This window comes from Hippoglossus hippoglossus, chromosome 14 (genome assembly GCF_009819705.1).
Source record: "Hippoglossus hippoglossus isolate fHipHip1 chromosome 14, fHipHip1.pri, whole genome shotgun sequence".
Taxonomy (NCBI): domain Eukaryota; kingdom Metazoa; phylum Chordata; class Actinopteri; order Pleuronectiformes; family Pleuronectidae; genus Hippoglossus; species Hippoglossus hippoglossus.
In genome coordinates, this window is record NC_047164.1 from 11,323,575 (window position 1) to 11,338,075 (window position 14,501).

Consider the following 14,501-nt stretch of genomic DNA (forward strand, 5'->3'; position numbering starts at 1 on the left):
AATTCCTGTGACCCCGAGAGCATGAAAGTTAAATGTTCATGTTGCCTAAGAGCACTGCATGGATAACTATCTCTCCCTTTAATTGGGTGGAGGATTTATTCAATAACAAAATATAAAATCACACTTAAGAGGATCTGTTACTGGTCGGTATGAACAGAATGAATGATTACAGCAATAACAAAGCGTTCACATGGACCTGACTATAGTCAATTTGGAAAAAGTCCTTAAACATTTTCACGCTTATACTTTGGGGGGATTTTTACAGCATATTAGTATTTTATCCCAAACAAAAGATTTGAATAATTTAATTTTTAGGGACTTACAATACTGGAATCTGTCACAATTTACAAGCTGTCAGCGAAAAATGTACTTTAATTCATAAAAGTGCGTTAGGTAAGACCCTTTCAGAATTTTTTTATTCCTAACTCTTTATTCTCCAAAATTCAAAAGCAAAACTAACAACTATCCCTCTAGAAAACAATTAACATGATTTGTGTATTTGATTTTTAATTATTGGTTTGCAGCCGATGTGTTTCCAGTTCCTTGCTGCACTTCTATAGAATAAAATATAATTTAAAATGAAATAATAATATAATATATAATAAAACTATATTAAACTGTTAAAAGATGGAATAATTCCACATCCTTGTAAAATGAGGAGATTGGGAACAGGAGCGGACCACTCGCCTACGTCAGACAACAGACAGCCACCGAATCCAATCAAATTAACTGCCCTCCTTGCGCTGTAGCCAATCGCGTATGGGGGAGTGTTCTCTGCCCCGCCCCGCCGGTGTCCCTACGCGCTGCACTAAGGTCAGAGGTGTCATTCGGTGTTTAACCAGCAAGCAGCCGAAGGAAGCGGAGGAGACTCATCCAGGAAGGTGCAGGAAACAAGCGGCTACAGCAGCGACAGCAGCGACAGCAGCAACAGCAGCAACATGAGTCTGTCCAACAAACTCAACCTGAACAAGGTGGACGTGAAGGGGAAGCGCGTCATTATGAGGTGAGCGTCTCTGGTCTGCCTGTTAGCTTCTGGTACCGCCGCGGCTAATCGGAAATGGGATTATTTAACGGATGTTACACCGTGTACCTGATGTAGCTAGCTGTAGCTTCTGTAGTGACGACACAACAGTGATGGAGCACGATGTGTGGAGCAGTTCAGTCCATTCAACGGAGGACAGGAAGTGAACTTGTGGGTTGTCGTGTTTTCCAGCCATGTTACGTGCCTGTGAGGAGATGCTGCATGGATGCAACCATCACTGCATCCGGGGGGAATCAAACTAGTGACGTTAGACCAGTGGTTCTCAAACTGTCTGAAATCTACTGGCTGCAGACAGTGAGAGTCAGACTTAAATTAAACTAACATAACTAAATACAGTGAGGGTCAGACTTAGATTAAACTAACATCACTAAATACAGTGAGAGTCAGGCTTATATTAAACTAACATCACTGCAGACAGTGAGAGTCAGGCTTATATTAAACTAACATCACTAAATACAGTGAGTCAGGCTTATATTAAACTAACATCACTAAATACAGTGAGAGTCAGGCTTATATTAAACTAACAGCACTAAATACAGTGAGAGTCAGGCTTATATTAAACTAACATCACTGAATACAGTGAGTCAGGCTTATATTAAACTAACATCACTAAATACAGTGAGTCAGGCTTATATTAAACTAACAGCACTAAATACAGTGAGAGTCAGGCTTATATTAAACCAACATCACTGCAGACAATGAGTCAGGCTTATATTAAACTAACATCACTGCAGACAGTGAGAGTCAGGCTTATATTAAACTAACATCACTAAGTACAGTGAGGGTCAGACTTAGATTAAACTAACATCACTAAATACAGTGAGAGTCAGGCTTATATTAAACTAACATCACTGCAGACAGTGAGAGTCAGGCTTATATTAAACTAACATCACTGCAGACAGTGAGAGTCAGGCTTATATTAAACTAACATCACTGGATACAGTGAGAGTCAGGCTTAGATTAAACTAACATCACTGCAGACAGTGAGAGTCAGGCTTATATTAAACTAACATCACTGCAGACAGTGAGAGTCAGGCTTATATTAAACTAACATCACTGGATACAGTGAGAGTCAGGCTTAGATTAAACTAACATCACTGCAGACAGTGAGAGTCAGGCTTATATTAAACTAACATCACTGCAGACAGTGAGAGTCAGGCTTAGATTAAACTAACATCACTGGATACAGTGAGAGTCAGGCTTAGATTAAACTAACATCACTGGATACAGTGAGAGTCAGGCTTAGATTAAACTAACATCACTGCAGACAGTGAGTCAGGCTTATATTAAACTAACATCACTAAATACAGTGAGAGTCAGGCTTATATTAAACTAACATCACTAAATACAGTGAGGGTCAGTCTTAGATTAAACTAACATCACTGCATACATTGAGATTTAGTCTTTTGCGTTTAATTGTTATCATTGCATGAAGAGAGTCCGCTCCTTATGTTGAACTAACATCACTGCAATAATCCAGCCGGTCGTGATGCATTAAGACTTGTAACGGCAGTGGCTTCATATCTATCTAAGCCCTAAGCGAGGTCTTCACATTTTCTGAGCAGGAACTAAAAACTACAAAGTAAACATCAAATGATGAGATGCAGAGACAATCACAAAATCAAAAGAAAATCTCCCATGTTGTATTAGGGCCAGAACTTGGTTTTACTCCCCCCCCCCTCCATAGATCTGATGATGTTGCACTGCCAGGATTAACAGAGCTTTATTACTCATTTAATAATAAACAGGCACTTATCTGACAGACAGTTGTATAATTTGTACGTACTATTGTTCCGCCATCTACTCTCTGGACATTTCTACAAACTGTGAAGTTTCAAGTGCAATTGGCTACACCAATTTTACTTGAAACTGACACCTGTGTGGAAATGTCAGAGGGCCATTTTGGTTCACTCAATCTGGTGGTGTAACAACAGTCTGCATAGGACAAGGTTCACTGGCAGCAGCAGCAGCCCTCAGCCTGCACTGCTCAGTGTTAAAAGGTCAAATACACGTTGAATTAGTCTCAGTGTGGACTGACAGTGTGTTGCACCGAGTTACCTCGTATCACACCCAGGGCCTGTCGCAGCATGCAGATTGCACGGGTTTTATGGACTGTAGACGGATTGCAGGAGAGGCTTTTTGTGAGTGGCTGGTCCAGAATTAAAAAGAGGGAAGGTGCGACGTTGCTGTAGAGACCTGGCAGTGCCCGACAGAAACCTATTCAGCAGCCAAATTCTAAAGAGGCCAGATATCCTCATTGGTCTTATTGGTTGAGTTTATCTTAACACTTTTTCCTTTCCACACAAAACCTATAAAACTCCAATGAAAATGGTAACAGGGAAACAAGGAGGTAGATAATGTTATAAAGCCTGTGGCTCCCAGTCATTGGTGTAAAAATAGCTGTCTGGCCACACCGAGGTATCTTGATCAGTTACTTCTTTGTCTTAGCCCATCAAGGTTTAACTCGTCCACTGAGCTTATTTCAGCCTGAAATGTCTGAGTCTGTGTGTAGATGAACCTCCAATGATGGGCAGATCCACGCTAATGACAACAGAACGAACAATTAAATAGCTTAGAACTACTACAGTTGGTAGTTGGCCGAGTGTTATGTGTACAGGAGCTGTTGAGCCGCTGAACTGCTGACTGCTGGGTTTTAGACTGAGACAATGGATTGCTGCTTCAATGGCAGTGTATGCTAGGTGTGTGTGCAGAATGTGTGTTAGTGTGTGTGCCCTCTGATCATGTGTCTCAGTGCATCAGGTTCTCCGACAGGGAGGAGCTTATGTAACCGACTGGAGTATGAGGGATGCAGCATGTTCTCATTAACTGTACCACTGCAGAGCTGGAGGAACAACCAGCTCAATGGGCAGAGCAGCAGTATATAAGCTAATGCTGCCACTGAAAAGTTGATGAAAGCCTTTCACTAGATAGAACTGTCTGAAATATATAATATCACATAATTACCCACATGGGGCGCCCCTTTAGCCTAGGAGAGGAAACAATGAACTGCAACATCCCTTATTCAAATATAACTGGAAACACAGGAAATCACCAAAACCTCCCTAATGCACTACTCACCTCAATAGTCTCATTTATTCCAGTTAATTATGTTTGTTCTCTTCCAGGGTCGATTTCAACGTCCCCATGAAGGACAAGCACATCACAAACAACCAGAGGTAAAGCCCATCTCATTTTTTACAGCAAATTTTTGTTCTCGCAGTTAAAAAAAAATTGCAAGTTCCTGAGGTTCGTTGCAAAAAGAAGTAGAGAAAGAGTGGCAGGAGGAAAACTCAAGTCAATGTTCCTTCATTTTCAGGATCAAGGCAGCCGTTCCCACCATCAAACACTGCCTGGACAACGGGGCCAAGTCCGTCGTGTTGATGAGCCACCTTGGCCGCCCTGATGGAAACTTCGTGCCTGAGAAATACTCCCTGCAGCCCGTCGCTGCCGAGCTCAAGACCCTGCTTGGAAAGTGAGTTTATAGACTGAATCGCTCGCTTTCTACTTTTCTTCCCCCCCTCTTTATACATCCAGTTTATTTCTTAAAGTATAAGATGAAGAAATAACTGGAATATAGTTTTGTTTGCACTGAACAAATTATAATTAAGTTTGGTCTGTCAAGATCATAGAATATTGGGTTTGTGAAAAGATGAATCATCCTCACTGTTCCTCTGCGGCTCTTCAGGGACGTGACCTTCCTGAAGGACTGTGTGGGTGCAGAGGTGGAAGCTGCCTGCGCTAACCCCGCCACCGGATCAGTTATCCTGCTGGAGAATCTCCGCTTCCACGTCGCTGAAGAGGGAAAAGGCAAGGATGCCTCAGGAAACAAGGTGAGTCTCTCATTGTTCTGATTGAGGACATGGTTACTAACATTTGGCAGAATTTGGTGCGTCATATGTTTTGGTTTACATTAAGTTACTAGTGAGAATAGCAAATACTGTTTATATCACTTAAATATGACCATTTATTCAATTAACATCAGTACATTATAAGGCTCAGGAAGTAGAGCAGGTTTTAGAGAGGGTGGTTTGATCCATCGCTGCTTCCAGTTCCCATGTCAAAGTGTCCTGGGGAAAGATACTGAGGAATTAAATCACTATGTTTAAATGTGTTTTATGAATGTGTGTGACTTGTTTAATATGACTTAGTGTAAAGCACAGTAAGTGGGTGTTGAGACTGGTCAACTACAAAATAAATGCCTTCTAGGTGTTTTCCTCATTGAAAAGATTAAGGAAAGGACTGAAATAATTTCCGATTTTAGACCAAAAAAATATATGATCATTACATAGTGGTCAGAAAAACTTCAGTGCAGTTGGTAGGGGAGGGTCGAGCGATGTGTTCGGATCACTGGTTGTGCTCTGGCTGTCGGACACAGACTATTCAGTAGAACTTCTCACTGCTAGGTCACCTGGAGGAAAATGCATAGTCACTCCAGCTGCAGTGTCTCTCTGAAAGAGCTGAGTCACCGTCTATTGATGTCATGGTCTGGAGCTCTGCAGTGACTGCGAAGATTCAGTTCAACCTGTCACGTCGTCAGCTTTTTGAATTTTAAGTTTGATCGTCACACAGACAGTAAAGATCACAGCGCCTAATGTGCAATCTTTTCATTCATTCCCTCTGGAGGGAACCAGGAAGAGACTTTGACATCTGAGTGATGAACTTGTTCTTCTTCATGAGATGCAGATGCTCGGTATAAAAACAGACATAGGCTCAGGACTCTGTATAAAAACTGATCCCGGGCCACTCAGTGGATCAGCAGCCTTGTCCTGCTGACATTTATGCTGAAGGTCAGTGGGCTGTCCTTGGCTGCATGTGTTGCTTTTCCTGTCCTGAGAGGCCTGGTTGGTATGTAGCCTGTGTGCTTCGGTTTCTACTGTACCGCTCTACTGTATCACACTTATCTTATTATAAAATCATTTCTCAGAGACAGAGCTGCTCCAGACACTGAAATCACTTCACTGTTTGTCATGCCTTTGGTGAATGAAGGAGAGGAATAATGAGTTTCCCAGCTCCACGTGATAATACTATAAAGTATGAAAGAGACCCTGTAATATTTTGTAGATTTGTAATTAAATATAATCTGTCATGTGAGCTGAAGGGGGAAACTTAAAAAGCAGTGACTTGTCCGTCTGACATTTGAACGACACTGAAGAGCTCTCTTGACCTTTCTCTGGCCCCCAGTCTCTCAGTCATGACCTCTAACTGTTAAAGTGCAGCAGGAACCTGATCCATTATGACTGAATACTGCTGCTCAAAGTTTGTTCATATACGTTGGAGCCACATAGTAGCAGGCGTAAGTAGGATTTTCATTCAGGTGCTGGTGTAGATGGTGTTCTGAATGACATGGACCATTTTGCTCATTGGTATGATGTATTAAACTAATAGTCAAGTGAGCAGTGACTGTTATTTGAATTTGGACATTAGCTGCTTTTAATCTTGCATTAGGATGAACCACGCACATTATTAAACGTCAAACAACGGCTGACTTGTGCACAACAAGGTCATTGAAAATGCATGAAATTTTCCTTTTGTGGTAGGGAATAATGACTGAACACACAAGCCTTGCTTAGAATTCAGAATTGTTTGTCTTTAAGCAAATTGTAAATCATCCCTTGTGGGTAAAATAGAGAGGTGAAAAGAAACTCAGACTTCAGCAACTGATTCTGTTTACTTCGTTCCCTCAGTGTTCGTCTTCTTCTCTTACCCTTTCTCATCTTTTCTGTCCCTCAGACCAAGGCCACCCAGGAGCAGATTGATTCCTTCAGGGCATCTCTGTCCAAACTGGGAGATGTTTACATTAACGACGCCTTCGGCACAGCTCACAGAGCCCACAGGTGAGCGGGACTCTGACTGTCTGGGTACAGTCATTATGGAGATCAATAGCAAAGATATCTCAAATTCAGTATACAAGGATTTTAAAGGTGGCAATCTACGTGGCATTACATTTTACTTGATTAACTGTGCAGAAACCCTGGATATGATCATGCTGTTGTAACAAAAATCGGCTGTCTTCATCCTCTTCCGTTTCTATTCCTCTGTTGACCTCTTGTCTCCCTCTCCCTCCCTCCCAGCTCCATGGTGGGAGTCAATCTGCCTCAGAAGGCCGCTGGTTTCCTGATGAAGAAGGAGCTTGACTACTTTGCCATGGCTCTGGAGAAACCTAAGAGGCCCTTCCTTGCCATCCTCGGAGGGTGAGAATGATTAGTTTCAACCACTCAAGTTTGACTGTGTTCGTGGGTAATGGGACTGAAAACAGCACTGTGGTTTTAAAAAGAAAATTTAAGAGGCTGCGTTGCTTGCAGTGTAATTCTAAGGTCCCAGTGAGGCATGAAGGATTATCCAGGAAGTCTGTTTGGAGTAAGAGATTAATGCAATTAAAGGCTTATCAGGCACCAAAACAACAAACAACGGTTTGTAAGACGAGTACAAGGTAAACAATAGGTAAACCATTTTTCTTGCCAGTTCACTGAATGTCTGCTGGAAGCATTTCAGGAGCCAAACGTCTGTTCTTTTCAGCCACACCTAACAACAGAAATGGAAAATGATCACAGACCATCTTTGTCTCTCTCTCACTAATTACAAAAAAGTAAAACTGGCTTTGCCCTAAATGTGTTGAGACAAAGTCGGTCACCAATGAAATGTAGCATTTAAACACAAATACCATGTCAATTGTCACTAAATCAGGGCTTTTATTTAGTTCCCATGTGAATTTCACACTTCAGAAATGAATGAGTATGATTGAGCGATGAAGGAGCCAAAATGTGACACAGACTCTTGCAGCAGACCAAACCTGTTATGGGAACCTTTCCCTGGTAGAACCATTTTTAATGTCATACACTGTGATTGATGTTGTGCACAAGCTGTTTGGATTTTCACTCAAATCTGCTGATGGGCTTTACAGCATAAATCAAGAGGATGGTTGTGTTTCTCTGGATCAAACCAGGTTTAAAAGCTAAAACTGACAACACCAGTTTTTTTTCGTAGGTACATTTTGGTTTTAAAAGACAGTCTGACTTTTTAGTGTTGTCCTCTCCGTCTCCTGCTGTTCACACTGCAGCCTCTTTTTAAAACACCATCAGGTGACCATCCAGGAATAGACTATAAACTCATTATGTAATCTGTGGTGTCACAGTGCACCGCTTTCTTCAAGACACAGCCGTCACTGCTCAGCACTTAGTGTGGAGATGAGAGCTCATTTAATGTATATTTTAAATTTTTGTTAATTGGTAAACACTCTTCATTTATATAGAATATTTTCAGTGTTTGGTGAACAAGTGGTTTTATATTTGAAGGGTCCTCGTTTACTCTTTTCGTCCAAGTTGTGAATGAATAAAGAGGAAACAGTGTGTGAAGCTGCTGTAATACTCAGTTTAGCCAAGCTACCATTTGGCCTCGTGTCAGAGTCCATTTTAGCCTGAGTGCAGTGTGCAACTGTCACATCTGCTCAGTGTCGAGCGGTGCAGCCAGTTCACGGACAGACGGGACGAGTGTAATCAGAGTTCAGACTGTAGTGAAACAGATAAGTCATGAGGTCGCAAGTAGTTGTGACTGAATCTGTATGTATGGTCAGAAATATTTGGTAGAATTATATGCGTCCAAATACATGTGAAACATCTCAGTATTAAATTCAATCGGCTGTATTGGTTGGGGTTGCGTTTCTTCAGGACCCAGAAATAATCCAGTATTTCCAGTTTAAGTGTCAGATTAATGCATTTATCAGCGTCTAACACACGGCACAGTCGTTAATAATACTGTGACACAGGATTTCACCTCTCTCGAAAGTTATCACAGTGTCAATTGTTTGATCTTTTGATGTGACAATAGCAAGATAACTGCACAGAGCTTCTGATTATTGATCAGTCGACAGAACATTTTTGGGCAAGTATTTTGATAATAGGCTTAAGTCATTTTTGAAACAAGAATGTCTGTTTTTCCAAAGCCGTATTTAAGTTCTAGTTTGACATGTGTGAAACATTTTATTTGTGGAACATTTATCACATCACAGGAAACGGATTCAAACTAGTTTAGTACTATATGTAAATATCAACCATCTTTCTCTCATGTGGGCTACCTCTTTTGTTCCTTATCTATACTGACGTGTTCCGCCTCTCTTCTGTCTGTTTCTCAGAGCGAAGGTGAAAGATAAGATCCAGCTGATCAACAACATGTTGGATAAGGTCGATGAGATGATCATTGGCGGAGGCATGGCCTTCACCTTCCTCAAAGTCCTCAACAACATGGGGGTGAGGAAAATCTCAGGAAGGGTACATCAAGGTTTAGGAAATCCAAAACACAGAGCTGAACACAGAGCTAAAAAGACTCAATAAAGCTCTGCAGAGCTGAAAAGTGCAAATACTTAATTCACATTTTCACTTCTGTGTCCCTTGTTATTTGTCAACATATCACAAACCAGCTCGACACTAGTCTGTGATTCATATTTTACTCCCATTTCCTCTCTTCCTCTTGCCTTTGTCAGATCGGTAACTCCTTGTACGATGAGGAAGGGGCTGGCATTGTCAAAGACCTGATGGCCAAAGCTGAGAAGAATGGGGTCAAGATCACGCTGCCCGTCGACTTTGTCACCGCTGAAAAGTTTGACGAGAATTCCCCCGTTGGCACCGCCACCGTCGCTGCAGGCATTCCCGCTGGCTGGATGGTGAGAAATTTATATTAATTTTCATCAGTATCCAATTCAAGTTTTATAATTTTTTATATTGGTAATAATGTTTTCTTTCTCCGCTGCAGGGTTTGGACTGTGGACCAGGGAGCATTAAGGCCAATGCGGAGGTGGTGGGCCGGGCCAAGCAGATTGTGTGGAACGGCCCGGTCGGTGTGTTTGAGTGGGAAAACTTTGCCAAAGGGACGAAGAGCATGATGGACAAAGTGGTCGAGGTGACCAAAACTGGGTGCATCACAATTATCGGTAAGAAAGACAAGAAGGTGGACGGAAGCTTTTGTTGTTTGTTTGCTTGTTTGCTTGCTTGCTTGTTTGTAGCCATGTTATTCAGTTGGTGAGTCTGCCAACATTTTTCAGAGCTGTTCAAAGTAATTATAACCTAAGATAAATTATCTTCCAACAAGAGTCTTGTAGAATGTAGAAATAAACCCTTTAATCATGTCTGAACGATGTGTGTTTGTGTCCAGGTGGGGGCGACACTGCCACCTGCTGTGCCAAGTGGGGCACAGAGGACAAGGTCAGCCATGTCAGCACCGGAGGCGGTGCCAGCCTGGAGCTGCTGGAGGGTGAGTGACAGAAAAAAAACACGATGCTTTGTCCCAAAACTCAAAAGTTTGAATATATTTGAATAGAATCCTCCATTTTTTTGTGACAACTTGACTGACTAACTTTACTAATGGGTCAAGAGGGCATGCATTCAGTCAGGTTGATAGTGAGCGCCCTCTGCTGGATCTTGAGGAAAACTACTTCAGACAGTCTGATGCTCTTTAAGACTCAATATTTTAAACTCAAACAGATCATTACAGTTTGAATATGGACTTAGCCCCCATCAAATTTCCACTAAGAAGTGATAAACCTCACAGGATGACGAACAAATACAAACTTCATTTCAGTGCCGAGTTGTACTGAAGCATAACGATGATAACAATGATGTTGACTGTGTGTTCACTGTCTTTGTGTCCTCAGGTAAAGTCCTGCCCGGCGTGGATGCCCTCAGCCATGCCTAAACTTTCCATCAGCTCACTGGTGTGTGTGAGAGTGGGTGTGTGAGAGTGATTGTGCGAAAGGTGTGTAGCTGCTCAGCCAGATTCCTGTTTACTCCTGAAACCTTCCCCACCCTGCAAAAACACCCACCTGCTTTCTCTGCCATTTCATCTCGTATTCAGGCTTTGTGTTTAAAGTAATGTCAGCTGTGATTCACGGAGGAATCATTTCCTTTGCCTCTAATCCATCGATGATGGCTGTAACAAGTAGAGCCCTCTGCCTTATTTTTCAGAATTAAGACTAAAACGGATCAAATGGCTTGTTGTGGAGGAAGTAGTTATTTTGCTCAGGTGATACATTTCCCTGTTGACCTACCGAAAGTACGACTGAAACATCGAAAGTGTTACTGTCACAGGGGTGTCAGAGTTCTGCTTTACTTCTCTGACTCGTCTGGAGTACTGCTGTGTTTCTTAACAAAATCATCAGTGGAGTCGTCGGTTCACCTCCGAGGAACTTAAACACTGGCTCTTGAGTGTATGTGTGCGTATGAATGTGTGTATTGCTGCGTCACTTTTCCATAGCTGCCCCGGAACATCACTGCACCTCCTTTGACAACGTGGTATACATTCGGTATATATATAGAAATGGTTAATGTGTGTGTACCTTGACGTTCATATTTTCTGTCTGTTCACACTGACGTTGGCTCGGTTCTCGTCTTCTCTGGCTGTTGGTTTGAGCAGCGTCGGACTGAGATGTGTCGATCTCAGCTGATCTGTTCAGGTTAATAAAACCGTTTCTGTGTAAAACTGTTCTCTGACCTGTTCCTTTATTCTGAAGGGCTTTTCATGATGTTATGGTGTCACAGCTCAGTGTATTATGTGATGTGTCATTACCTGCAACACAAGTTATCTACCAGCTGAGATACAATGAGAATTCCTTGTCTGTGTATAAAGTTGGAGGTCGTGTCTCAATTTCCTCCCACGCCAAAACATCCCGGGCATAAGCGCTGCCATCTTGCACCAATCACGTCGTGTGGAGCCAGAATTTGCACAGCAGCAGTCAGGGGATCGACCAATCGTGAGACAGTATCATGTCAATAATGACTATTTTCAGAGCATCAAAAAACGAATAACTTAGAAACAGTGTAAAAACTACCTGAAATGACAGAAAAATGTACGATACAACCCTTTTAGTTTGACTCGGGTTCCATCCACTAACATAGAGGAGGCAGGGTTTAGGACGTAGACTGCAACACACTGGTTTCACTTTCAGGGAGCAGTCATGTCGTCCATCTTTATATACGGTCTGTGACATGCATACGAAGCTCTCTCTATTTTGAATACACCCAGTATTTCTACAAATATCTGAATCAAAATGTAAGCATGCAGTTAATACACTGACGTACATGACTGCTTCATATGACCTTTAGTTGCCTCTCTGAGTAATCTCCATCTTAAACACTTGGTACTTACACTGACTTTATACTCTTTGAAACCTTGTGCTCCTTTAAAACACTACATAGGGGTGGAAGAGGTGCTCCCACTTTTAATACATTAACTACAGAGATTATTTCTGTTCCTGCATTTTCATAAACTCTGTAGGAGATTTTTTGGACAGAGAAAAAAGAGTGATGCAAGTCTGTTCAGCTAGAGAAAAAAAAATTTGAGAATGAAACTGGTACTTGTTTCCAACAGTATTTACATGAAGGTACCAATTCATTTCCACCTTAATACTCAAAAGACAAATTGTTCAATACTTTTGAGTTTTCAGACCCAAATAACCACTCGTATCAAAACAAACGCACAAGAACATCAAAGAAATACATCTTTCACCGGAAGTGGCAGTTGCTTACTTGCGGTAAATGTTGAGACGAGGCATCGCTTGCTCTATATAATTCTGCATGTTTTGCATATTGTTAACCGCTAGGTGGCGACCTCCGTTTTCACAGACAATACACAATGAGGGTTCATGAGTATTTATTCACACAGCTGTCCACAGAATTTGCACATCACACACAGCAGACACACAATAAAACTGAACAACTTGGACTGTCAGCTATGGACAACAGCCAGTAGAGGCTGTCTGCGTCATTCACTGGTGTTTTCTGAGGATGGTCCCCGTCAGGCGCATAACCGGGCTTTCATTCACATAATCGAGCTCCTCTGTCATAGAAAAATAAATGGTGGAGAAAGTTGAAAAAGGCGGAGAAAATGAGAAATGTCACATTCAGTGTAATAAGTGAACACAGCAATATAGCAGCTGTCTATATATGGACCAACAGCATAAAGGGTTTTATGCTAAAGTAAATGCTGTGTTACATTGTGTATGAGTCAGCTGTAAAATCTTAATTTACAAAAGTATAAATACATATTATCTCTATTACTCCACAGGCAGCAGTGTTAATGTCATGACTTTGTTTCCTTCTTTTTGAAGTACAGGAAAACATTTGATGGGATTTCTAGGTTCTAACTCTGCTGGTGACCTCTGCACAAACCCTGACTGGGACAGTGTCGTCGTCATCTCTGGGAACGACTGGCAGAGGCATTCGTCAGCATTTTTAACAAGCCGATCATAACTGGCCTTAGATGTTATGTAACACTCGACAGAAATCAATGGATTCGTGGGGGGGAAACAACACGCTGGATAAGCTGCTGGGTGTTTGACTGTTCGCTCTCGATAAGCTGTTAAAGAAAGTAAAGTTTGGACGATGGAATCTGATTGGGTGGCCGTTGGGGTCGGCGGGGCCCGTTTCTATGGTGTTTCTAGGCAGTTGAGAGGATTGATTTTGTGGTTGCCAGGGTGATTCAGGGTGATTGCTAAGGACGGGTGAATGATTTCAATGTTCAGTGTGTGTTTATTGGAGAGTTCACTCAGGTGCGAATTTCTGCAGCAGGTTTAACCACATTCATCCAAGAACTGTACACGAGTTCTATGCTGAGGCACTGGTGCAGTTATATGTTCTTTCTGTTTCTGCCTCAGTACATTCCAGTTACTGGTTACATTACTTTTTGGAATATTTTTTAGTACGAGAGTTCGCGGTTTAGTAGAAGAAGGAACCGCTTTAATATGTTTGAAAAAGCGAACAGTTTCATTGTTACTGTACTAACTCACTTATAAACCTTCACATTTTTCTCATTTGTTTTTCAACTCTGATTTCAACGTTTCACAATCACTTCCAGTAAAAAACCTTACGGCCAATGCACTGTATTCAAGGAAAACATGAAATACCAGAGGTTCATTCAACTATGCTGCAGATGTAAAAGAATATTACATCATATTTAATTTGTTTTCTTCTTAGAGTGGAAGTTAGAAAATAGAAAATCTGAACATTTAGAAGGTTGGAACCAGAAAACCTTTGACATCTCTTCTTAAAAGATGATTTATAATTTATCCAAGTCGTAAATTTCCTGTTGATGGACCTGTCAGTTATAATAATTGCCTGGAGGTAGGTTCACTTCAGCTCAGGGAGGCTACAGAGAGTCTGTAATTTAATGTTAATTACAGATAAACAATGCATAACACAAACAAATACTGTTTGTTCTACTCACCATCTTCTTGTTGCTGCAGGAATTCAGAGTTTTCGTAGTCGTCCTCATCTGTTGGAATGAGTCGAGCTTTAATGCACTGGAAACCATGAGTAAGCATTTCTTTCTACCAGATATGTTGATACAGTGGACAGGGGACCTACCATCTGTTATAGGCAAGGATTGGAAAAAGTTTTCATAAACATCCATTGTTTGATCAGCATCTAGACAACAAACAACAAATACATGTAATTAATGTAGAAACATTCTCAAC

The 14,501-nt window shown here is 41.5% G+C and overlaps 1 protein-coding gene and 1 long non-coding RNA gene across 2 annotated transcripts; one reads left to right on the plus strand and one right to left on the minus strand.

Annotated features, from left to right (window-relative positions):
• Positions 1 to 924: 924 nt before the first annotated feature.
• pgk1 (phosphoglycerate kinase 1) lies at positions 925 to 11,509 on the plus strand. The gene is made up of 11 exons (XM_034606451.1): positions 925 to 1,003; positions 4,168 to 4,218; positions 4,359 to 4,514; positions 4,728 to 4,872; positions 6,773 to 6,876; positions 7,114 to 7,233; positions 9,171 to 9,285; positions 9,519 to 9,698; positions 9,788 to 9,965; positions 10,187 to 10,285; positions 10,686 to 11,509. Exons 1-11 carry the CDS (start codon positions 939 to 941, stop codon positions 10,724 to 10,726), a joined length of 1,254 nt encoding a protein of 417 aa, XP_034462342.1. The 5' UTR covers positions 925 to 938; the 3' UTR covers positions 10,727 to 11,509.
• Positions 11,510 to 12,662: 1,153 nt separating this feature from the next.
• LOC117774218 lies at positions 12,663 to 14,452 on the minus strand. The gene is made up of 3 exons (XR_004616034.1): positions 14,392 to 14,452; positions 14,252 to 14,299; positions 12,663 to 12,865 (listed from the first exon to the last, which is right to left on the minus strand). It is a non-coding gene; the product is annotated as an uncharacterized LOC117774218 (long non-coding RNA).
• Between the last annotated feature and the right edge of the window lie 49 nt (positions 14,453 to 14,501).